The 26,052-nt window shown below is 40.0% G+C and overlaps 1 protein-coding gene across 4 annotated transcripts in view; it reads right to left on the bottom strand.

Moving 5' to 3' along the window:
• Positions 1-26,052, bottom strand: part of LOC102515332 (ATP-binding cassette sub-family A member 8-like) — a 65,080-nt gene that overhangs the window by 3,466 nt on the left and 35,562 nt on the right. For all 4 annotated transcript variants that reach the window (XM_032456989.1, XM_032456988.1, XM_032456990.1 and 1 more), the window contains 19 exons: positions 24,052-24,171; positions 22,139-22,337; positions 20,650-20,816; positions 17,349-17,482; positions 16,667-16,804; positions 14,452-14,559; positions 11,127-11,300; positions 10,823-10,936; positions 8,873-8,992; positions 7,897-7,962; positions 7,361-7,452; positions 6,087-6,207; positions 5,314-5,431; positions 4,554-4,645; positions 2,513-2,673; positions 1,974-2,049; positions 1,809-1,903; positions 964-1,083; positions 627-767 (listed from right to left, as the gene is read on the bottom strand). In XM_032456989.1, coding sequence (XP_032312880.1) covers positions 627-767; positions 964-1,083; positions 1,809-1,903; positions 1,974-2,049; positions 2,513-2,673; positions 4,554-4,645; positions 5,314-5,431; positions 6,087-6,207; positions 7,361-7,452; positions 7,897-7,962; positions 8,873-8,992; positions 10,823-10,936; positions 11,127-11,300; positions 14,452-14,559; positions 16,667-16,804; positions 17,349-17,482; positions 20,650-20,816; positions 22,139-22,337; positions 24,052-24,171 — 2,356 coding nt within the window. The remainder of the gene's footprint in view (positions 1-626; positions 768-963; positions 1,084-1,808; positions 1,904-1,973; positions 2,050-2,512; positions 2,674-4,553; positions 4,646-5,313; positions 5,432-6,086; positions 6,208-7,360; positions 7,453-7,896; positions 7,963-8,872; positions 8,993-10,822; positions 10,937-11,126; positions 11,301-14,451; positions 14,560-16,666; positions 16,805-17,348; positions 17,483-20,649; positions 20,817-22,138; positions 22,338-24,051; positions 24,172-26,052) is intronic.

Genomic DNA, 26,052 nt, shown 5'->3' with positions numbered 1-26,052 from the left:
GGATATGTATGGCTGAAACATTATGCTGTACCTCAGAAATTAACACGTTGTTGTAAACTGAACATACTTCAATTTAAAAAAAAACCCAAAGGTAGTCTTTGATTTTTACTGCATTGCTTTCACGAGAATTGTGCTATTACCAGACCTTATATAAAACTGGAAATGTTAATAGACTGGAAATAAAATAATCAGCTTTACATCTTACCTCTGCCACTTGTTAGCTCTCTCATGTGATCTAACCTGTCTATCAACCTCCTAGTCTTAAAAATAATCCATTCCATTTGTTAGGGTTCTTGTAAAAGCTAGGGTCTCGCAATGCTTTTTTGTGAAATTTCACTTTTCACTGGAATAACAGTGTCTACTTTGGAAAGTCTTGGTGTGGATTAAATGCGATGACACAAGACCAGGGCAGTGCCTGGCGCACAGTAGGACCACAACACAGGGTACATCAGCTTTCACATCAGCTCTGTCTTCTCTAGTCTACTTCCTGCAGCATATCCAACAGATCATTTCTTTCTTTTAGGTTTCCTTTCAGGCTAACGGTGGATTCAAATAACTACAGATCAATGAACTGACAGGGAAAAGGGGACATTTGGTGTCGGATCAAAACTGGCAACCACCGTTACCTTTCCTGCCGTGCAGCTTGGGGGAAAAGCCTTAGAATTTCACTGTGGAGGGTCTCCTCTTGAGTGGGGGTCTTCACCTTCATCTCCAGCAGGTAGTCCTTGCCATATTTGTTCTTTAGGTGCTGGATGGAACCAATACACCTGGCGGTAAGAGGAGGAAGAAACAGACATAGACTGCCATATTCGAGACTTTGCACTTGCTGCTGGGGTCGTCTCAGGATCCCCCTGGTTAGACCCAGGTGCAGTAGCCCCAGCTGTTCACAGCGATCACTCTCTGTCCACAGACTCTTCCAGCTGTGCCCCTGGGGACCAAGCGTGGGCTGGGACGGGCACCCACCTCAGCCTTCCGGACACCATGATGGCCACGCGGTCACAGATGGCCTCGGCCTCTGCCATGTAATGGGTGGTCAGGAGGGCGCCCCTCTCTGTGTTTCTGAAGGTGGCCCGGATCGCCTGCCTAAATTGGCAAGAGAATATTTGCAGTCATGAAAGTCTTCTCATTAATCCAAAGCGGGCAGCATGACTGGGAATGTGCAGCAGAAGAAGAGTAAGCAGGGGAGGACTCCGAGAGGGCGAGTGGGATGGGGGCCGGCAAGCCAGGAGCGAGCAGGGAGCCGGGGGCACTGGAAGAGGCGCCTCTGCAGGAGGCAGTACTTGTGACAAGGGTGTGTCAGGAGAGGAAGGCTGAGCAGGGGGTAACTGGTGAAAAGGCTGTGATAAGGGGAACAGCGTGACACAGGATTCAACGACAGAGGTGTCGTAAGCTTGGGAAGAAAATAAAGGCACAAAAACATACAGGACAACACGCAGAATCCGCCCCCTGCACCGTCTTTACTACCGGACGAGAGTGACCGTTCTCAGGGGAAGCGCTGGACGCCGTGTGGCTGGTACAGGTGCACGGCAGCCAGAGGCCAGTCCAGCGGCTGTAACGCTCGCTCAGTGCACTCGGGCCCTGACAATGCTTATTTTCCCTTCGGTGGGAAGTGGGTGGGAAGCAGTATTGGGGAATGACCTTCCTTTCTGTTTGTGCGTGTGCTGAGTACTGGTTTTACTAATGCTACTAAGAGTTTTTTCCTTGTCCACATGAAAAACAGTTTAAGGGACAATTTTTACAGGAGTAAGACAATTCAGAGATTTCCCGCAGGGCCTCTGCGCGGGCCGTGACCGGGGAGCGCCCCTTACCACATCTGCAGCTGCCCCTCGGGGTCCATCCCCGTGGACGGCTCGTCCAGAAGCACCACCGACGGGTTTCCCAGGAGGCTCAGCGCGAAGCACAGCTGGAACGGGAGGAACCGCGTCTGGCACCGACCTGGGGGTGCGCAGAGGAGCACCCAGCCCCGCTCCTACCTTTCGCTTTACTCCTTCGGATAAAGCCTTCACGGGGAGCTTCAGCTGCTCCTGCAGCTTGAGCGCATCTACCAACCTGAAGGAGACAGAGTGTTTCAGGCTTCTGGATAGCAAGGAAAGTTGATGGGAGAAGGGCCAGGCGGGACAAGCGTGGGGACCAGAGCTCAGAAACGCGGCTCTGAAAATGACACCCAGTCATCTCACACTGGCTGATCCCCCCCCCAAAAATAGCCTTTCTTTTAAAAAGAAAATGTAGGCACATTTCAGGATATCCAGATAGCTGCCCTATGGTAAATAGTTTATACTTAAGTATTAGTATTGTTGATAAATTCTACCAATGGTAAGTTTTTTCTTTCCATATTTAATATGAGGGAAAAAATAACACTTTGAAATCTGGGAAACCAGTTTTCAGTTGGAAATCTACCCAGTGTGGCCTCGGTCTGCATGCAGAGCCCCCGCCCTGAGCTTCCATGAAGGCCGGCCCTCCCAGCCGTCTCCCCATCCCCTCAGGAGAGAACAGGTGTGTCTCCCCCGTGTACCGTGTGACGGCAGCCAGGGCGTCCGCCTTCCTCAGCCCTTTCACGGCGGCGAACACCTCCAGGTGCTCCTGCACCGTCAGGCTGGGCCACAGCGCGTTCTCCTGGGGACAGTAGCCCAGGAACCCCAGGGCGTCCCCTCCACTGGTCCCTTTCAGTAGCACCTGCAGAGGAAAGTCCCCTCTCAGAGCCTGTGCTCTGGCTTTGTTTTCACTTCCTGCATCTTTCTCCTTACACACCTACAAAAGCTAGAGCATCTCTAGGTCCTGACTGAATTTAATCATCTGTAATCGTTTTGCATTGGAGGAAGGTTGTCAGAGAAGGAAAACATGAAAACGGTATGCACAACCTAATCTAAGCTGAAAAGTCAAATGTCTCACAAATGTGATGTGTGACCATCACGGCCAGCAATTTATACCCATCACTGTCAGAAAGGAGTATACTGATTTAATTACTCGCATTGAATTTCACTCATCGGTCAAACGTGTTCTGAGAACCGCCTGTGTGACAAATGCCGTGCTGCCTGCTTTGGATACAGTGAGAAATGGAATAGCCAGCATGCTGTTAAGGTGGAGTTTTCATTCCACGGAGCGTACCAGGCAATAAACAAATAGAGAAATGAGTACACAGAATACAGAGAGATCATAACAAAAATGGAAATATTTGGAGGCTGGGTTGCAGAATAACAGGGAAGTGAATTAGAGACAGCCTGTCTGCTGAGCGGCCATTTCAGCAGCAGAGCAAGAGGGCACCTGCCATGGAAAAGCCCAGAGGAAAGGAATTTGGGGCAAAAAAACCTGAGACAAGCCCGGGGGAGGGACGAAGAGCCATGGTTCTCAGACACAAGGCAGAGGGAGGCGGGCCTGGAGCAGAGTGAGGAAGGGGAGGAGGGCGGATCAGGGGGACTTGGAAGTCAGTTCCTGCAGCCGCCTGAGTTCTCGATGGGGAGATTTCCTTCCAATCACAGGGAGTGAGAGGTTGTTGAAAGGATTTAAGCAGGAGAAAGACTTGGTTTATAGAGCGCACACCAGCTGATCTGATTAAAGCTGATTTCATGACACCCAAGTCGCTGGCTTTATAATTTAGATCTCACCTTTTAGAACATTTCATTCCGATACCCCATTGCACAGCTACCTCCTTTTTGCCCATGCTTGATGAGACGTGAAATCCTGAGTTAGGGTCCTGGCGGGGACTGCGTTGGAGGGCAGGCCCAGCTGAAGCAGCAGCCCCCTTCACGAGGCCCCGCTTTCCCCCCGGCTTCAGAGGGACCGTGAACATCTGTCTTCCCCCCTCTCTCTAGTGGGATATTTTTCAGTCACGTTCCTGGGGTCTTCTCCCTTTGGAGCTCGACCACCAACCCTCTTCCACGGTCGTTCCACAGACCTCTGCGCTAGAGTCTGCTCTCCGCCATCGCTGGACACGTTTTCCAGAGGTCTTACGGTTTCCTATCTTCGGCCATAGAATTTGGGGGAAAACGCTTTCTCTATATTTTATGTTTTCTCCCTCTTTGATAAGAGAACTCTTTTTCAGTTTGTCTGGTCACCTTATACAATTTAAATTGCATGTACAATTCAAGTTGAGCCATTCCTTGAAAACACTCCCAAGGAAGAATATATTTGTATAAAAATATATGTGCCAGTAGCCAAACACTTTGTGAAGGACAAAGAATATAATTGCTTAATAAGGTTTTTTTTTTTTTTTAACTTTAAAATTCAAGATTAAAGCATGATGTGCTGGGCAGACAATGCTCATTGAAGGTGTAAATCCATGCATTTATGGTATATAAATAGACTCTGTGTGAAACCTGATATTGAGTTCTGATCTCATACTGGACATTCCCTCTAAATGCCTATGAAGGCATGAAAATTATCTCCTTTTAGTGATTACTTTTTTGCCTGCTTTAATGTGTTCATTTGTGAATGTATTATTCTGCCACGTTAATCACTAATGACCGAATGGCATTTTGCTGTGTAAAAAGTTTGGACATCTGGCAAATGTATTTTGCGTACCACTATATAATATATTTTGCACATAATTCACCTACCTGTCCAGCAGTTGGCTTTGTGTCTCCAGTTATCACCTTAATGGATGTACTTTTACCAGCTCCGTTGTGTCCCAATAATCCTAAAACCTCACCTGAAAAAAAAATAGTTACATTTAATATTAATTAATTTTAATAGTAAAATTGAGAATAAAGCCTAGTCTGAAGTCTTGCTATGTGACAAGCGTTATGCTATGTGCTTTGTATACAGAATCTCATGTAATTGTCACAACCCCCCTGAGAGGTTGTTATCATGATCCTTTCTTACGTACTGGGGGACAGAAGCTTCTAAGGATGAGGTTAGTTGCCTAAAGTCACACTGATGGGAAGTGGAAAAGCCACTCCTGGAAGCCAGATGCGTCAGACTGTTTCCTGTGGTCCTAAGCCCCGTGTGATAATGACACAAAGCGAGGCCACCTCACCTTGCCGGTCAAGCCTTCAGAATGTGCTGGCACATCCCCAGTTAGTTCTCGTGTGAAAAGTAATGAACATCAGGAAATCAATCGTGTTCATTAAATAGAAATGTCATGGTTTCAGTGGTTCATTTTAATGCAACGCTGATGGCTTCCATGTAGATGCGACTAGGTCCCTATCTGGGGTGGGTGGGGTGAGTTAATTAATTTAACTGAGAAATGAAACATGTAAAAGGAGCTGTCATGGTCACCCTGCCGATGGGCCTGTGTGCGAACCAAGAGGTGGTGCCCAGAAGATGCTCATCAGGACCCATGAAGCTCTGGGAGGGCCCTGAGCCACTGTGTCTAACCTTTCCTAACACAGAAAGAGATGTTTCTTGTGGCTGTCTTCTTCTTCCTCTTGACAAAGCAGTGTTTCCTCTTCCCTGCATACTCCTTGCGTAGACAGCTGGCGATAATGACAGGTTTCTGTAAAAGACAGTTACATCATGTCATCAGACCTTAATTCTCTCCAATAACTTTGAGAATGCTCTGTCCTCCCACGAGGCTGCCCCCTCACTGCACACACCGGGCATCAAAGAAGACCTCTACTGGGCGACGTGTTTATTGGCCACTCCCATCCAAGCACTTCTTGCTGGAGAGAAGAGACCGTCGTTTTCCTCTCCTATAAAGGCAGTTACTCAGGAGCACACTGTTTTGTGCGGCTGGCCCGTCTCTCAGAACAGGAGCAAAGAGACTGGGAGAAGCACCAGATCATCCTCCGCGTGCTGTGGACCAGACTTTGCCCTGAACTTTGAACAGTGCACTTTCTCCAAGAGCAGTGGTCACTTTGTTCAGTTTCTAAAATTCACAAGTCTTTTCTTGGCTTTTGCAATTTCAATGGCACCTCACTTTTTTTTCTTCCTTCCTTCTATTTATTTTAACAGACCAAGAGAACTAACATGACTTTTTGTCTGCTCCTTTTGTTGTCAAAAGGGCAGCTACCTATTAAAATAAAGTAGTGATCCTCATTTGTATGGATTAGAGAAACTCAGAAACGTTTGAGAATTAGACTTGTGGACCGGCCACTTTAACTGACCAACGTTGGTGTTAACTGAGGCAGTAGCTTCCTCGTGTGTTTTACCTCGTCCGAGTCTGTGGAGTTCAGAGCAACTGCTGTTCTCACTCTTTCCAGCTGCACATCCTCATCTTCCCCTTCTGGCTCTTCTGGATTTGGACACGCATCGCAGCTTCTTGGTGAAATTCTAGAGTCAAAGCCATCCATTGATCATTGACTTTGCATTTTTGTCTTTGTGTCAAGAAAAACTGCATCCTTTAAATCTCACACTTGAGTAGATTGAGTGATTAAAAACCATCATTGCAGCGAACCCTCCTCCCTTCCCAACCTCCTTCTTCGGTAAATGGTTTTGCTTTATTTAGTGACCATCACTTATGTATCTTTTGTTCAACTTACCTACAGAGACATTATTTTCTTTTCAAAATCAATGGGTAACTTAGTAGCTATTATCTGACCAAGAGTCTTTATTTCATAGCTTAGTGAAGTAATTTGGGGGGGCACCCTAGCTTTAACCCCAACATGTTGGCATTAGTATATTTTTGTGGGGAGAATGGGCCCAGAATATTTGAAATCAAGATGGTCTCAGAAACACAAGTTAGACACTTGCGCTCCTATTAAGCCTGGCCATTTATTTGAAATATGGGTCACACTCACTCTCTCTTCCATTCTGTCTGGTCCCTGATACCTATAACATAACTCGTTCTACCTTCTCTTCCCTTGGCCTTATCCCCCATAAGGACCTTAGAAGACTTCCTAATGGTCTTCTTTCATCTTGGAGGTCATGCAACTATCTGTAAATTTAAAACTGATGTGCTATGGGACATGCAGAAGTAAGATGCTTATGGTTTCATCCTTGCATGGTGCAAAAAAAGAAAAAGAGTCTCCGCTTTTAAGTCCCATTAAAAACTGAAAGTCTATGATCTCCCAGTTGGGTTTCTCACCACCACAGGACAGAAGCACAGTCACTGCCGGCTTTGGCCTTTTCATCATGCTATTCTTCCCTCCTGGATTAGCAACGCCTCTTCGACTGTCAGTGTGTTCACGCTGACTGCTCTTTAAACTGAGCTGGCTGCATGTACCTCTCCCTGGTGCTGCACTGCGCACGGTGTCAGACAGAGCCCTTAACAGTCAGTGCTTCAGGTCTGTTTCCTCCACTATCTGTAATCTTCTTTGATTTAGGTACCTAGATCTCTGCTATTAATATCAACATATGGTTCCTACCCCAGCCTATCCTAAAGCACATGGTACCTCTCTGTTAATGGATTAGTTTATGTGTGAAAAAATATTTTAAAATATCGATCACTGGGATAAAAACAGAATCTAATCTGATTTCTCCCAACCTAAAGAAGGGATCCTTTCTCATTGATCTCTTTCCAAACTTCCATTCCAGACATCGAAGAATAAAAAGAAAGATGATAAAATGAAGGAAAGGCTAGGAACAAAGAGAGAGACACATAGTTAGAAACACTAAAAGAAAACTGTCTAAGGTCAAAAGTGAAGTAGGAATAATTGGACGTCTACAATGATATATTTGGCAAAATCATTACAAATTTCCAATAATCTACTTGTCAAATTATGAAGCTATCAAATTCATTGTCAAATCCTGTTTACAGAAACATTGGAAGCAAATATAATCATGTGATACATACTTTATGCCATTCTCCACAATAGTTACACACTGTTCTTAAAATTGGGAAGCGTATTATCTGATCAACTGACCTTTACAAAAACATTTTCCATATTTTATAAATATCCCCACGGGCTATAGAGAGCTATGCATTCACCTGAATAAAAAGCTTCACAGTGTGTACAGGAATTAAAATGGTTGAGTATAGTGAAAAGACACAATTTTTGTTAAAGAAGAGTGTGTTCTTACAATTAGGAACACCAAGAATGCCTCTATACTTCCTGGTTCTTCATCAGAGATATAAAATGTGAAAAGCTGCAAAAGGAAAGACAGTGGTTCAACAGGCAGTTATCTTGTTTCATGAATTTTATCCACATGAATGTGAACGGGTCCACAGAATAGCCCTACCAACAGGTCCCCTGATTTCACCACGAGTATCAGACAAGGGTCCATTCCAAGCTGCACAGCGAGGGGGTATCATCTTTCCTCCCGAGGTCTACGAGACCCTGTGCTTTTATTTATTTAAATAAATTTAATGACACATTAATTAATTTATTATATTTTAAATTAATACATTTCTTGTAAATTTTTATTTATTTATTTACATGAAGCAATCGATTTTAGCCATTATTCATCCCCTGTGGGAGCGCTGTGAGGATCTGTGCTAGCCTCCCCACGTAGTAAGAGGGAGACAGGGTTCGCCCTTGTCGCCCAGGGCTTCACACATCTTCCTGTGCCCATTATTACTTTCATAGGATCCCTTCTTCCTTTCTCCCTTCCCGTGGATGCCTCTGCACCCATGCATTGTACCCTCCTTCCTTTTGTAGAAATATAGGTATCAGTCAGCTGGGAAGAAAAGGGCTTTTCTTCATACTGAGCGCTTCTCTGGAATCCTGGAAGCCCGAAGATTAGGGGCGTTTCATCGGCCTTTTTCTAAAGCTGAGCGAGCCCAGGGGGCGGCAAGGCCCAGAATGAGTGTAAGGGCTGCTCTGCTTCTCACCACCCACGGCCCCGCCTCCCTACACCTAAACCCCAAAGCCACGTTTTCTATTTCGGCTGAGCTGAGCACAGATTCCTATCGGGGAGAAATTCAACAAGCATCCACGAAGCAGAAGTCTTCATAAGCCACGTGCCTTCAACCTGCTGTAGAGCCCCAGGCCTAAGCAAAGCTTTCACCACTGGTCGCGGGTTCCAGAGCACGGGGACAGATGGTGGCGCTACTTACGTGGAAAGATAAGAACTCACAGCCAATTAATGTGGCGGGCGGTATTAAAAAGGTGACGGCATACAGAACACCGTGCCCAGAGTTATCCAGCAGAAATCCAATCACAGCCAAGATGGTGACCTAGAGAAAATGCAGGCATGCATGTTAACCCCTCTGAATTTCCATTTATGTTCAGCGGAGATGATCACCTTGGAGATATTTCCAGTTTCAACTCCAGCCTCAAAAACCAAGTGGAAATTAGCATATCTTCACTGACATTTTCCCTTAGTGACTTAGCCAAATTCCTATGGCCTGTAGTAGACATCACTGGATAGAATAACCTAGGGATCTGATACAGAGAATATTCTAATTATAGAAGGGGAAAAACTTGGCATATATATTTTTTTGACATAGAATTCAGAATATTAGACAAGCAATAATCATAGTGAAAAATTGAAAATGATATATAATAGGAATAAAGCGACAACAGCCAGCAATGAAGGAGGATTTTTGTTAACCATACCAACGGAGAAATAGAAGCATTTAACAACCCGGAGTAGTTTAAGTAGAAGTACTGAAATACAAAATTCAGGACTAAGAGAAAGTTCTAGGTGTACCTGAAGCTCTCAGACTTTTAAGCCACTGAAATGACTTCCTAAAAGTTGCACTTGTAATTTCTCTGTATTACAAGCCGTAATCTTTGTTGCTTGCAGAATATTCTTCCTAGAAGTGTGCCTCTGAGCATATTTCTTTTCTTTACCATAAGCTTCATGGCTCCCCACATCCAGTAGAATAACTTGTTGAGCACATTGCTGAAGGCCAGCATGGTGTCAAACATCCTTTATTTTTTACCATAAGCAGACCTTGTTTTCCATCCATGTCCATGCCAGATTATCATTAGTTCCTAAAAATAAGCCTGGATTTTTTCCCCTCTTCATTTCTGTTCACCCATTATCTCCATTCATCCATTATTTCCTATTTGCATCATCATCTTTCTTCTCTGGCTTTTGAAATCTTACTCTTTTGCAGGTTTCACTTCCTAAAGGAAATCTCTTTTTTCATTTTCATAAATGAATCTCTCCCTTCTCTGCCTTTCATACACTGCTTTATCACTCAATTTTATAACAGACTTTTTAAAGATGGAGGATACCCCAACAATCTTTTCTGTATCACTCTGTTTTAATAAGTAATCTGTTTACCTTCTGGGCTCTGCCTTTCAAGGTTGAAACATTTATATTTTCCTCCATTGTCAGTCATAGTTTGTGACACATGGAAGCCACCAAATGTTTGTTGAATTAATAATTTACTTTTTGGCATTTTGAAGTGACAGGAAGTTATAACAGATTATAATCATAAATTATACATATTTCCCTTCTAATTTAGATAAAATCAGCATTGCTTTGTGGAAACAATTCTCAGTAGTTTGGAGAAGTAGTTTCTAGCTTCACTTTGCTAGTAACAGGATTTGTAATCTTGTATAACTCTGTAGAGGTCTTTGAGTTTATTTCCTTTTCGAAAGAAAGAAAGAAAAAAAAGAAAGAGAGAAAGAAAGAAAGAGAGAAAGAAAGGAAGGAAGGGAGAGAGAAAGGAAGGGAGAGAGAGAGGAAGAAAGGAAGAAAGAAAGGAAGGAAGGAAGAAAAGGAGGGAGGGAAGGAAGGAAGAAAGAAAGAAAGAGAGACAGAAAGAAAGAGAGAAAGACAGAAAGAAAGATAGATATAGATGGTTTCCATGTGTCCTTCTAATAAATATTTTATGATTCTGGAAACACTGGGCTACATTTAAAGAACTGCAAGGGTAAGAATAGGAGGAGAAAAAGATGCAGATTTTCAAAAGTGTCCATGTATAAGTCTAACTTAAAATGTTTTAGACTGTAATATTAATTTATCATTCTGTCAAGGGCAAATTTTACAGTATTAGCTCAGAATTGTATATTCAATATATAAAATAAATGTTCCCAAGAAACAAACTTACAATGTAGAAGCAAAAGGACCAAATGCCACTATTTTTTCTCCCCTTGCGAAAAGTGAACGAAATCACATACATCAAAAAGGTAAGTGACGTGGCGTAACCAATAGCACACGGGATCTGAAACCAACAGGAATGTTAGGTTTAGTTAAAGACAAAGCAATCTAGGGCAACATTTAGGATCTAAAACACATCACAACACAGGGTTCTACATTTATTACAAGGTGAATATCAATGGAAACTATTTGCATCTTCAGATTTTCCAAGTAAATCACCCCATGAGATTTGTTTTGTGAATACTGTCACTTACTTGTATGATCCGATCTACCGTTTTAAATATAGAGTCTTGGATGTTTAAACCATGGTCCATTAAGTACATAAACAGGAAGATGAGGCAGTACACTGGGACATCCACCAGTGCCTGCCCAAACCAGTACGCGGAAGGGAAGAGCCCCGACGTCCGCAGCTGGGACCGAACCTTGTTCTGAGGAGGAGACAGCGAAGACACAAAGGGGTATTTCAATGTGAGGTTTAAGGATGTGGATTACATAAGGAAATATTCAAATAAATTCTGTATATGTAATAATTCTGTATCATGGCTACGAATGTTACCCGGACTAAGGATTAGGAATAGTTCGAAACATAAATGGTCAGTTTGCTGCTTTAATTAACAACGACATTCATCACACACCTGTAGAGATAAAGACCTCAGAATAATCAAGGGATTAACACTGCAGTAAACAGAACAGTGATTAATGACTTATGAGGCCTAGGGAGTGGGGTGGGATGCCTGATCTAAGCAGCTGACTTCCCATCAGAATGATTCTGCTTTGGCCCAATATGAAGCGCTCTCTCTCTCTCTCTTTTCCTCTCTATTACAGACTATATATACATGTTATAGAATATATATATCTATAGTATATATCATAAAAATATAATATATTAAATATACTTTATAAATTATTTTTGTTAAAATTTATAAATTATGAATATATATAATTGCTTTATCCTTTCAATCTAAGTAAATGATGCCTTCGTTTTACCATACCACATATCCAAATATTTAATACCCACCCAAATATTTATGTATATGTACGTAAGCACAAATACACTTAAAAATATAAATGCGTTTTGTATTTCTTGTCATTCTCTGAGTAAACATACTAAATTACGTTCAAAACTACTTAATCGATTAGTCATGTGGTTTTGGGCCCAAATTATACATTAAATCATTCTGATCACTTTGAATATATAGATATGTTCTTTAAAACATATTTAAATTCATCTGTTGATGGGCTCTGATTAACCAAATGATGCTCCTGCCTGAGATGTAATCTGACCTAGGGATTCAAATCAGCATCTCCCAGCACAGGCCCATTCAGGTAGTAAAACTGATAAGGATTTGGTGATTGACTGGACATGTATGTGGGTGAAGCTATGAATGAAAGACTGAAGAAAGGTTTTAGGTTCCCACCAGGACAACCGAGGGCACAGTGCCCCATTTGTGGGGTCAGAAAATATTCAAGGGGGAGCATGTGTAAGAATACTGTAAATTCAGTTCAGGAGGCATGGCATGCGAGAGTCTTGCAGAGGAAATGCAGAGAAAGCAATTTGGATCAGCCTGGGAGGTGAAATTAGAAATCAGAGACCTGGGCTAGAGTCAAATCCGTGAGTGACCAGTAGGGAGAGGGGATTTAAAGCCCAAAGCTTTGACAAGCTTGCCTAGGAGAGAGTGACATCTAACATGAAAAGAGAGCTGAGGGTTGAGAGGCGACTTGGAGGAATAAGAAACCTCAAAGGAGACAGAGAGAGTTGCTGAAGTGTTGGGAGAATCGTGGTGAAATTGTGGCATCACACAGGCCAAAGAAAGAAAGTATTCATGTTTCCTATGGGAGAAGTTTTTAAGTCTGGATTATGCTAACACTAGCATCGCTGACAGTTACATCGGGAAGGCAAACGGAAATTACCGAGATTCCTGGAGGCTCCACACTACAAATAAAACATTACATGGACAGTGCTCTCTTCCCACGGGCAAGAGAATTACTTCGGAGAAGGGGGAAGTGAAACAAATGAAGATGGTGCTGAATAAACAGAGATGCTTGCGCAAGGTTTCACAGATTTGGGGTAATAAAGCTACAAAAATGGAGCCATGAAAGGCTATCCTATTGAAATTTGTGGGTAAGGCTAATGTGAGTTGGGCTGATCAGTCTTAGAAATTTACCGCCCTATGAGTACCACTGTCTCACTGCAGAACGGCTGAGTCAGAATTTTCATTCTAACAAGGTTCTCTGATAATTTATAGACACGTTAAAGATTCATTTGGATGAATAAAAGAGTGCCCGTGAATGAAAATTTATAAATAAGACTGTCAGTTAAATGTTGGAATTTTTCTTTCATCTCTCCAAATTCTCGGGTTTTAAAAATGTCACTTCCTTTTCTTTCAACAATCTCTTTTTACTTAACTTCCTCGAAATGTAATTATCAAACAAAAAAAAGTACCCATATGAAGTAGACAGTTGCATGAGGATTGACGCACGCAGGTATTCCTGTGCCACAATCATAATTAAGGTGCAGAACATTTCCAGCACCCCCCAAAATTTCCTGTGCTGTTTTGCAGTCAATAGCATTTATCCTTGGTTATAAGAGACCGCAGGTCTGCTTTCTGTTCCTATGGATTACTTTTACTTTTCTGAGAATTTCCTATAAATGAAATCACTTGGTATTTACTCTTTTGTGTCTGTCTTCATTCCCTCAGTGTAATGGTTATGAGTCTCTTTCATGCTAATGTGTTTATTAGTTATTCTCCATTTTGTATTGCTGAGTAATATTCCATTGTATGGCTATTCCAGAATTCATCAATTCACAGCTTAATGGACACTTGAGTTCTTAGAACATTAATGCACAATTCCGTATGGGGAAAGATGTTTTCTTTTCTCTTGGGTAAATATTTAGGAGAGGAATTGCTGGGTCATACAATAAATGTGTTTTTAACTTTATAAGAAAGAGCCAAATTGTTTTGCAAAGTGATTGTGCAATTTACACTCCCACCAGCAATGCATGAGGGTTCCAGTTTCCCTACATCCTCACAAACTCTTCACATTGTCAGTCATTTTAACATTATTCATTTTACTTGCTATATAGACATAGCTCACTGGGGTCATTTTCCTGATGTACGCATAGTATTAGCCAACTTTTCACAAGAGGATTTTCCTTCTGTACATCTCCAGTGAAGTATCTGCTCAAATATTTTGCCCACCTTCAATTGGGCTATCTCCTGCTACTGAGGTGTAAGAGTTCCTTAAATTCTTGAAACAGATCTTTTGTTAGACATGCGTGTATTGTGAATATTTTTCTTCCAACTTCGTTTTCCTTTTTCAAAGTGATTTTGACTATCCTGGATTCTTTGCATAGCCACATGAATTTTAGATTCAATCTCTGTAAGTTACTTATTTACTTATACATTTCCATTTCCATTTCCATTTGTGAAACTTCCTTTTATTTGTATAATTTAGGATTCATGGCTGGATTGGCTGCTCAGTGAAGGACACGTAGAGCCTCATGAGAAATCCTGTAATTACATTACCTTCAACTATTAATCACACAAAGCAGTGGCAGTTTCAGTCACCCCCTGTTACCTTGTAATCATCAATGCTGCTCATGGCGATGTAAGGGGCACAGCAGGACGACAAGGTCAACCAGAACGGGGCGTAGCCCAGGAACTCCAGCGGATTATTCTGTTCCTCCTGAAAATGCAAAGAATACAATGAACTGAGTGAACAAATTCAAAATACATTTTCTGGAGTACATCTTAAAAAACATTAAAAGGATTATATATAACCCTGCCTTGGACCCCTTTTGAGTCTCCCAAATGTATCCACCCAGTTTTGAAGCTTGACTTTTGGCTTTATACCCACGTTTGTAGAAAAGGAAAGTGATTCAAAGAAGGTAAATGAATTGCTAATACCATACAGCTGAAAAGTAGTAAGATTAACATTTTTCATTTTCTTACTTTGTGATTCTAAAAATTTATTCCGATGCTAAATAATACATAATGAGAATTCACAGCTGAAACATTCCATTTCCTAACTGATCTTTAATTATTTTGAATGTGACAGCTTGACTTGAGAATCGTATTGGCTGTTTTACAGGCACAGTGGCAAGTTATCCTTTTAGGTACATCACGAGACTAGATAAATGCTGGCTGAGGACTCAACAGTCGAGATGAAATGCTAGGAGGGGGAGTGAAATCTCCAAGGGAAACGTGTGCCCTTAGTTAACACAACGTTTGTATCTTGGCTACCTTTAAAGAAAGAAGATTCACAAACTGTCTTGAAAGCAGTCCTTGTGTTACTCTGATGATTCACCTTGCTGTTTGATTAGGAACATTACTGAAAAAAAGTCATAACCAGAGCCCGGTCCTCTTCAGCCTGCACGTCAGAGAAACGTGTCCTAACCATGGAAGCGTATTGTCAGAATCTCTCCAGAACACCCTGCGTGCTGGGTGGGTTCGGTACCCAGTGGCAAATCCATTGAGTTTGGGCAGGAGAGAAGCAAGGTCTGAAATTACAGAAAGCTGTTCCTTGAGCAACGGGTAGGTGAGGTTAAGCAGAATATAAAATGAGTTGCTTGGAGATGCTGTAGTTAAGATTTGAGCCCATAAGCACAAGGTCAACCGAGCTGGTTGGTACTATCAGACTCAGCCTGGCTAAACAGGATGGTTTTAAAGATGGAAGCCCACGGCAATTTGCTCAAATATTGCTCAATTATCCTCCCTCAGAAATCAGAAAATTGAAAAGGTCTTCACAGTCCTATAGGAGGCTAATTAAAAGTCCTAGCATATATTCCAAAATTAATTGCTACTTGATGGGTGACTAAAATTTTTGCTTTAACAATTAAGCTTCCTACACACCTTTACTAAAAGACATTTAAATTTCCTTAGCACACATGTGAGGTAGGTAAATTGTGAGAAGGTAAGTCAGTATCTTGCTGGAACAGATGGACGCATGGTCTATTTCATATACACATGGCTAAGTGGTTGTTAGCCACGTATATGATCGGAAAACCCTATAGCTGAGTGGGATACAGATAATTTCCTGCCCTCTGACATGTGTTTATGTATCTATCAAGTTATTTAGTGCTCATCGTGTTCCAGTTACTATCTTAGGTATCGAGTATTGCTATATTAAAGATACATGGTCCCTGTGCTCAAAGAACTCTCTAAGAGGGAGCAATATATTTAGGAAATATTCAAAAAAGGAATAATTACAAACTCTGATAGGTGTTCTGGTTTCCAAACTCAAAGGACTGCATACATTCCAATCACCTGAGCCTTTTTTTTTTTAGAAATAAGATTTTTTTTTGCCCCACATATGAAAAAGCTGGCTTGGGAGGTGTAGGCCCTAGGAATTAGTATTTTTGACAAAGAACTGGCGTAATTCTAATGTAACCAGCCTGCAATTCTAGCCCGAACTTTGCCCTAGTTTTTTCCTTTTGTAACATTTATAAAAGTAATAATAAAGCTTCTGTTCCTTCGTCCCCCCTCCCTTCCTCCCCCTTGTTCTCTCTTTTGTTCTGTCCTTTCTTTCGTCATTTTTGTGCTGGTCACAATCTTGCACGATTTCACTTTCATTGCCTTATATTTTCTCTTTGAAAAAAATTTTGTGAGTTCTATTTTGCATTAAAAAAAAGCGAAGCTCGGAAAAGTGTATTGATGTTTCCAAAGCTGTAGAGTTAGCATGACTCCAAATGTTAATTTATTATGGAGCAGTTTACTCAATAAGAATGTCAGCGCTTAAAAGAGTAATCTGGGAGATCCCTGATGGACGAGAGTCCGTAAGATTATATACTTACCCCCCAAAATGTACTTCTGTCAGTTTGGATGTGTGCTGACAGTTTAACCATTCCAAGTAGTCCGTTACTAACAATATCCATGAGAACTGGGAAGCAATTCAGTCTTTTGGTATTGCATGCTAATGAAAAGCTGTAATTCTAAAACATAAAAAGCAAGGGTATAAATTCTCAAAGATCTTCATTTTTTTTCCCCTAAAGAGGTCAAAAGCCAATATTTTAATTTAAAAAAAAATCACATTTTAAAAATGGTGTCAAGTAATCAAAACAAAAACCAAATGCTGTGTTAAGTCAGCCAAAACAACGTTTACAGGCTGTATCTGATTTTCAAGACGCCAGATGTCTGGTTTAAGGCTAGAATAAAACATTATTACTGTTTAAGAAGAAACAAAATTGTCAGAATATACGTATTATAAAATCCTTGAGAGCAAATTTAAATTATTTGGACTTCCAGATGCACTTGGCAGTTGAGTATCGTGTAGTATTTATTTTGCTAATGTACATAGTTTGTGTTGGTAGACGATGATTGATACATGAATTGCATCATGTTAATGACTACAACTGACTAAGAAATAAATGGGAGCAGTATTTGCTTTTCACTTCATTTCCTAAATTGGAGACCTGAGCATACTGATACTGGCTTTTCACGCCTTTGGGAAAAACGATTAGATAGAGACCAGCGTACCTTTTCATTCCCAGACACTATGACAGCTCCATTATAAGATGGGTCATCGAGGCCATTTCTAGTTCCAAGCATATCTACTTCCAAAGCTATGTTCTGATTCTCCACAGAGTGTATAAAGTCATCAATGCTTGCTCCTAAATTGTAGTGCAACATATCAGTGATCACAAAACTGAGAAAATCAATGTCAAGTTGTGCACTGAGATGATAATGTCATTATATGATACTTACTATGGACTGTCAGGATATTTTCACACATGATAATGTACTTGCTACTGTGAAGTAAAAACCTATTCACTTTTCATGGCATTCACTTTCTAACATGTTTATTTGCTTATGATTACTGCTAATGTGAAAAAAAGCACCATATGGCATCTGGAATAGATTTTTTTTCCTCCAGAGTCTTGCAATGAGTGGTCACAACCAATAAGGTTTTAATGACACAGATAAACTCTACTAATTAACCACCAAATTTACTAAATCTCATTTAACTTGCTAGATTATTGATTTTTGAAATGTTTCTTGACACAGGAAGACAATTTGTTGAATGGCAGTATGAGAGCTCTGAAGAACTCCCCAGAAAATCAACCATAACTTACAACAATTACTAAAAAAACCAATGTGTTGAAATCTCTTGATTGTCTTAAGGTTATACAGAAAATGAAAAAAATGTATATATTTAAGAAAATCTACTAAATCTGGGTAAGAATAATGAGAAACTGTGGCCTTTGAGCCAAAAATCTATATGTTCACTCATCCCCCCCCCCCCCACACACACACCTTAATTAGCAAGAGAGAAGCTTCACTCTGAGTGGATGTAGCCAAGAACTCAGGGATCCTCCCTCCTCAGGCCCAGTCTGGGGCTACAGTATCTTCCTGGGAGGAACTGGAGTGAGATTGTTGAGCTCCCCCTAAGTTTGGCCTCATGTGCCTTGGAGAGAGCTTCCACCTTACGAGGAGGGGATGGATAGAGAACTCCAGTCATCTCTGCCAGGAACTGAGCTTCTGCAACAGGGAGCTGGGCGGGGGTTGGGGTGGGCGGTGATGAGAAAGGCTGGCAGCTAGCCCCTCCCAGGAAGGTAACTGGATATCCATTGAAGCTACACCCTACCTCACCCCATACACAAAAACTTAACTCAAAATGGATCACAGACCTAAATGTAAGAACTAAAAGTAAAAAGGTTTTCCAAAAAAACATAACAATAAACCTCTGCGATCTTGGGTTAAGCAACACCTACTAAAACATGACACCAAAAGCACAAGCAAAGAAAAAGATAAGTTGGACTTCATAAAAATTAAGACACCTTGCACAGCAAAAAAGAAATGTGATGATGAATATATGTATGTTCATGTATAACTGAAAAATTGTGCTCCACATTGGAAGTTGACACAACATTGTAAACTGACTATAACTCAATAAAAAAATGGTTAAAAAAAAAGACATTTTGCTTCAAAGGACACCAATGAGAAGTGAAAAGACAATCTACAGGACGAGATAAAATAGTTGTAAAGCAGTGACGGGTGACTGATTATTCAAGGTGGTTGTGGTCTGCAAAGTCACCACAAACACAGAATTAGTGAGTACTGAACCGTTGCTCCTAAAGGAAACACAGGGTTAGGTTCCTGTGAGCCTCTGGCCACAACACTTCCTTTGACGAATCATTGCATCACCTTATTTTATGTATATTTCTGTATATATATTGTTGACTCATTACCATTCATCTCACAGCCAACAACACTGTAACTCATGCCTGAACAAAGCTTACCTAACACACATACTTTCTCTGTAGGGCACACCACAGCCTTCTTGACTTAAGAAACACTGAATAGCCCTTCAGCATTACACTTGGGGCCCATTTTAAACAGCAGAATTACCAACAGAAAGCACAAAAATGTGAGAAATGTGGCACTCGAAATTAGTTTACAGTCTGACAGCTGAAGCAAGAAGGCAGAGTAGTACCTCATTCTACCTCAGCTGAAAATGTGAGTGTCAGAGGACAGAATCTTCACTTCTCTGAGCCTGTTTGTGAGTGACCACAAAAGTGTCTTGAGTATCAGTTTTGGGAGGTGCAGATAAATTTTAGTGAGTAGACAAATGTGCAAGTACATAGTCTGTGAACAATGAAGACCTATTGTATGATAAGAGACTTTTATCTAGACTATTAGAATTCAATTTTCAAAAGACACATAAAAGACATATAACTCATTTTTCAAACAGGTGAAAAAAAAAAAGACATTTCTTCAAAGCAGATAGATATACAGAGGGTCAGTAAGCACATAAAAAGATGCTCAGTATCATTAGCCATTAGCAAAATGTGATTCAAACCACAAAATACTACTTGACACACACTAGGATGGGTATGCTAAAAAAGACAGAAAATAATAGATGTTGACAAAGACGTGTAGAAATAGGAACCTTCACAGGTTGCTAGTGTACATGTAAATTGGTGCAATCACTTAAAAACTGTTTGGCAGCTCCTCAAAAGGTTAAACATAGTCACCATGGGACTCAACAATTCTCCCCCTAGGTTTATACGCACCTCCCCAAATAAGAAAAAATATTTACACAAAAACCTGTACATGAATGTTTATAGCAACATTACTCATAACAGTTAATTATTGGAAGAAACCAAAATACCCATCCTTTCATGGATAATAAATAAAATGTGGCCTACCCATATGATAAAATACTAGTCAACAATTCAAAAAAGGAAATATTGATACATGCGACAGCATAGACGAAACTTGAAAGCACTATGCTAAGTGAAAAGTCAGCCACAAAAGAGCATATACTGTATGATTCTACTTATATGAAATGCCCGGAGTAGCAAATCTACAGAAGCAGAGTGAATGTGCGATTGCTCAAAGCGCGGGGGGGGGGGGGGGGGGGGCACCGTGACTACTAATGGGTATGAGATTTCTTTTTGAGATGGTAATGCTCTAAAATGAACTCTACCAAGGGTTACACCATTCTCTGAGTACACTGAAAACCACTGACCTGTACAGTCTAAGTGAATAAATTGTGTGGCATATGAATTACATCTCAAGCTGTTAAAAATGTTTTTTGGTAAAACGCTTTCGTTTTGCAGACGGCCACCAGGTAATTTTATTTCTCCTTGGCAAATATTTCCCTAGTTCCTGCTCTGTTTTGGGCCTGGATTCATCACCCTCAAGCTTCATAAACTGTTTTTTAACACATGCTGAGGATGTCGAAGGCTCGTTTTGCTCTCTCGTGTTTATGTTTTCTGAGTAACACTCTGAACACCGAACGCATTTGGAAATGGGGTATTCACCACATTATTACCTGTTTTATTGATGATTAATAACTGAGTGAGAGGATCACGTGGTGGTTGTCCAGGAGCAAGGAAGTATAAATGAGGAGAAAGTTCCCAAGTGTAACTGCTCTGATATATTTTCACGAAGATATACTCCAAAAGAAGAGGACAAAATCCAACTCCGAGAATCAACAGCCTACAGAGAAGAAGATTGCCAATGTGAACGCACAGTCCTTTCCTAACCTTCTGAAAGTGTCTGAGCAGATTTTAATGTAGTGAGACCTAGAAATGATGAAAATTAAATCTGTAGCTCTCTGACTCGTTTCTTGAGTGTTTTGTCCTTTTCCTGTCTCTACATTAGAGATGATAAAATGTAGATGCAGCCATTGTTTATTTATCCTGCTGCTCTCTGGCCATTGGGTAGCCCACACAATTTCATGGGACATGTGTCCTTTAACGCTTGGTCCAGATTCTGTCTCTCTCCTGGGATTCCAGTGTGACGCTCTCTCTTTCTGCTGGTTAATTCGTCAACACATTATATTCAATTTTCTGTACATCCACGCCTCTTCATAGAGTCCCTATTTTTGTTAGTGAGTGACTGCAGGGTTTCCTCAGTTTCCAGGCTCAAAATGTCCATTATTCTTTGCTCTTTATTCTTCTATAGTCTCCATTTGAAATAAGTTGAAATTTTTCATTACATCTTCAAAATCTTTCTCCATTTCTAATTTTACTCGGATTGGAATTCTTGTAAGTGACTGGCCTCTCTCTAGACTCTGTTATATGGTGTTGCCAGATTAATATTAAAGATTTTTCTTAAATCATGCTAGTCTCCTTGTCAAAGATTCTCAATGAATTCTCATTATTTATTTATCTATCAAGTATTTATTGATACTCTATTATGTGCCAAGCCTCCTATCTCTTTGATGCTTAATGAGCATTTTCATAGACAAGGCACTGATTGACAAAGTGCTGTGGACACCAGGGTGCTAATGAGGGGTGACATGATTCTTAAGAACAGGGATAATGCCCGTTATGCACACAGGAGGCACGGGAAGCAAGCTACCATCACTGAAGAGGGTTGGAAAGAAGTTATGACATCTAGGTAAGAGCAAATAGGATACAATGGGAGAGTCAGGACATCCAGGGACGAGTCAGCAGAATAACTGTGTAGCATCTAAAATAGGGCATTAGGATACGGATTCTGGGAAAAAAGATCCACATCCCCATGTTTCTGTCACCGACCACAGTGGAAACTTTGAAAGAGAAGGAATATTACAGAAAAACATGTGTTACTTCAACTTTCCCCCTAAAACTGCCCTGAAACATTATTAATTCTAACCTGCTGGTCAGCTAACAGATTACTAGTAGGACTAGTGACTAGAATGGGTATTATGCTTTGCCCAGTTTTACAGATGCAGAAATTTATTTTATTTTGTTTGTTTTCTCTTATTTTTACAGCTTAGTATTTTTTAATGCACTGACTGAAAAAAAAAAAAAGTATGGCCCTCTGATACTCACAGTGATAAAAGAGCTTTTCTTTCATGCTTTAACTTTAGCAAGCGAACCCTTGCAATTGCGCAGATTTGCTGCCCCCAGAGAGCCATGCCTCCCATGGTCTTTTTCGTCTCGTTAACTGAAGAGAGAAATTGTTCCATCTCAACAAGCTTTTCTGTGTCTCCAGCTCCTTCTGCTTGTGCTTCTCTGAAATTGGCAATATCTGCAAAACACACACATGCACACACACACTCACACAAACAATTCATAAAACCCCACTTCAGATATACTTAATGGAGCTTTCTGTAAGAGTTTGTTTTACCAAGAAGATTAGTGTCTTCTGCATAACTGAAGGCATTATGTGGTATTACTGGCTGCTGCCGTGAACTAGAAAAGCACATGAAAGATTCATTTCTTGGTCAAAAAGAGTAGAAAGGAGATCTTACATAATTTAGATACAGACAGTACATTAAAAAGGTTAAGTAAATATGCAAGATCATTATACTGCTTAGGTGTGACCTGGGAACTTGAAGGAAACAATTGAAAGGAAACAATTATCTTAGGTGTTTGCCTAGAGAAACAAGCGACAAATTGATATGCTACAAACTGGGGGCTAACTATAAATTTTTATGTCCCCCTCCCTTGTAATTTATAGAAAATAAAATTCAATAAGGCCATAGAATAGTTGAACAACACTATCATCCAACTTCACCAAATTGACATCTATACAACTATCCACATGACAACTGAAGTTCTATAAATATACATTTTATATGTATATAGATCTGTAAACACACACACACACGCATTTGTATGTATATATGTACAAATTTTTTTAAATGGACAAGAAATACTCACCAAAATAGACCAAATTCTGATTCAACAACAAGTCTCAATGAATTTAAAAGTTTAAAATCATAGGTTATGTTTTATGACCACACCAAAAATTTTAATGTCAATAATAATAATAATTTTGTAGGAAATCTACAAATATTTCTACATTGAACAACCAATGAGAATAATGTCTCATCAAATAGGGTATATCATTAAAGATGTAAAAATTATTTTAAATAACCAAATATAAATTATGGAGTTGAGATGTACAATAACTGAAAAAAAAATCACTGAAAAATAAAATCTCAACAGATTTCATTGAGTGCAAGAAAAAAAACCAATGAACATGACAAAAAATAAGTTGAGATTTTAAAGTCTAAGGAATAGAAAGAAAAAAGAACAAAGGAGAATGAAGTCTCAGAGAAATGTGAGACACTATCAAGCAAACTAACACGTATGACCACATATAATAATGGAAGTTCAAGAAGGAGGGTACAGACAGAAAAGGTCACACAGTTTTAGCTGAAGAAATAATAGCTAAAAACTTCCCCAAATCGATGGAAAACACCAATCTACACATACAAGAAGCTCAACAAACTCCAAGCAGAACAAACAAAAGGAGATCGACACCTGAAGACTTCACAGTCAAACTGTCAAAAGCCAAAGACAAAAGAAGAATCACAAAAGCAGCAAGAGAAAAACAACTCATCAGACACAAGAGACCCTCAGTAGGATCTAAAGCTGACTCCTCATCAGAAACCACGGAGGCCAGCAGGCAGTGAGATGACATATCCGAAACGCTTGAAGAGAGAGATTTAAAATGTTTCGTCTGAAATTGCTCTTGGAATACAGGGTAAGACGAGGGCAGTGAGCCTTGGATAGGAGGAGATGGGCCATCTTTAATAATAAGGCAATATTGGAAGAAAGGTAACAAATGTCACAAGGCTGGGTTTTGACTTTATAGATGGTTGTCTAAGCATGGTCTCAATCATGGGACCCCACCTGTTGTAATCACATCTTTGGATCAGTGTCTTATTGAAATATATATTCCAACAAGATACTGTGAATGCCTTTACATGATAGTTTTCATGCATTTTATTTACCTGATTCGTCAATAGTTGATTTTCCTTCTAGTTGCAGGAACACCTCATTCAAGGTTGTCATGGAAACACCATAATTCTCAATTCCCAGGTCAGGACATCTATCAAGATCCTCGTAAAGTTCTAAAGAACACATACACAATAACAAATCAAACGACAAAATCGTAAGTAAACTGAAAATAACTTTTCACACTAAAAAGTGCAAATATGGTATTTCAAAATGTCAGATATTTTAAAAGCTAACATTTCATAATAAGTAGTCTTATTCTTCAAATTCTATATATTATTTATTAATTTTATATATTGTGTTACAGCCCATACATTAACTTTCATTCAAAGTTAATTTATAGTCATTTATGTTTCTATTAAATTTAATAGTCATTTATAATTTATAGTCATTTATGTTTCTATTAAATTTCATTTTTTTTTACTTGTTTTTAAAATTTAATTAATAATGGAACTTCAAATATTTTCATCCCTAAGCCTAATTAATTAAAGCGTCTTTTCCAGAGAACAGATACAAATGGGAGCCAGTTGTGTTTTAACTAACAAAAGAGAAAGAACTAATTTTTTGAGAATTGGTTGGATTGTGCAGAACTTTCTTCAGGTCAGAAAATATCTGTCAAAGAAAGCCCATAGGAGATAAATACTTTAAAAAAAAATTTCACCTTTTGACTAAGGAAGAAAAAAAAAATCACAAGATCTCATAGAGAATGAGGAATTGACTCAGGGAATTTTCTTGGAATAATCGTAAACTGACAGTTAATATTCCCTCCAGCAATTCCACATCCATTCACTCTTTAGTTCATTCCGCAAAAATACATTTGTATCTTAAAACAATGTTATCAAAACAATGAGCAATGTCTGTGCCTGCATGGATTTGAATTACAATGGTTAATTAAATGAAGTTTAAATAAAAACCTAATTTTAAATCCTAGTGTGATTATAGAAGCCCTGAGGCTACACCTGCAGCTTCTCTTTGGGGAAAAGGGTAAGTCAAAAGTCCTGCCTTGATTAGAATACCATGTACAGAAAAGTCAAAAGAAAGTAATATTCAAACTGCTAATGCATATTATATGTTATTCTTCATTTTACCGAAAATTTTACAAATCTCCTCTAAATTATAACTACTATTAAAATGCATTAATTAGGGTTCAATTAGCACTTTGCCTGGTGGTTCGAAGGAACACTTGGGGTGTCACCATAAAGTGTATATTTGAATAGCTTTGGGGGTAATTTATGCGGCTTTATTAACCATGCACATGGTAAGGTTAATTGTTTTAACCAGTCAGTGCAGGTCCTCAGCGTGCCCCATTACCAGGGAGCAAATTCTCTGAATGACAAACACAATTAGTGGACTTATTTTTAAATTAAGATCTTCATTTTGAGATCATGCAGTTGTAAAAAAAAAATAATACAAGGAGATTGGTACACTTTACTCAGTTTTCCCAGTGGCAATATCTTTAAAAAGCCACAGAGCAGTACCACAACCACTGTATTGTCATTACAATCAAGATACAGAACATCTCCATCCCCACAAAGATCATGCTGCCCATTTATACAGTCACACCTGTATCTCTTCTGTTCCCATCTTCTCCTAACCCATGGCAACCACTCATCCGTTCTCCATTTCTATAATTTTGTTATTTCAAGAGTGTTACTGTAAGTTGAGTCATACGGGAGGCAACCTTCTGGGCTTGGCTCTTTCCACTGAGCACAGTTCTCTGAACATTCAGCCAGGCTGTTGTATACACCAGCCAATAGCTTGTTCCCTTCTACTGTTGGGGGGTACTGCCTGTCATGGATATACCACAGTTTATTTAACCATTCACTTGTTAAACTGGGTGGTTTCTTTGTCTATTCCAAAGAAAGCTGAAATAAACATGTACAGGTTTCTGTGTGCACGTGTTCTCATATCTCTAGGCTAAGTGCTCAGAAGTGCAATTACTCAGTTGTATGGGTAATTGCAGGTTCAGTGTTTTATTAAAGAAACTGCAAAATCTT

The sequence above is a fragment of the Camelus ferus genome, chromosome 16 (assembly GCF_009834535.1).
Source record: "Camelus ferus isolate YT-003-E chromosome 16, BCGSAC_Cfer_1.0, whole genome shotgun sequence".
Lineage (NCBI taxonomy): Eukaryota > Metazoa > Chordata > Mammalia > Artiodactyla > Camelidae > Camelus > Camelus ferus.
Note: the sequence above shows the minus strand (reverse complement) of the source record. Positions and strands in the feature narration are given on the sequence as shown.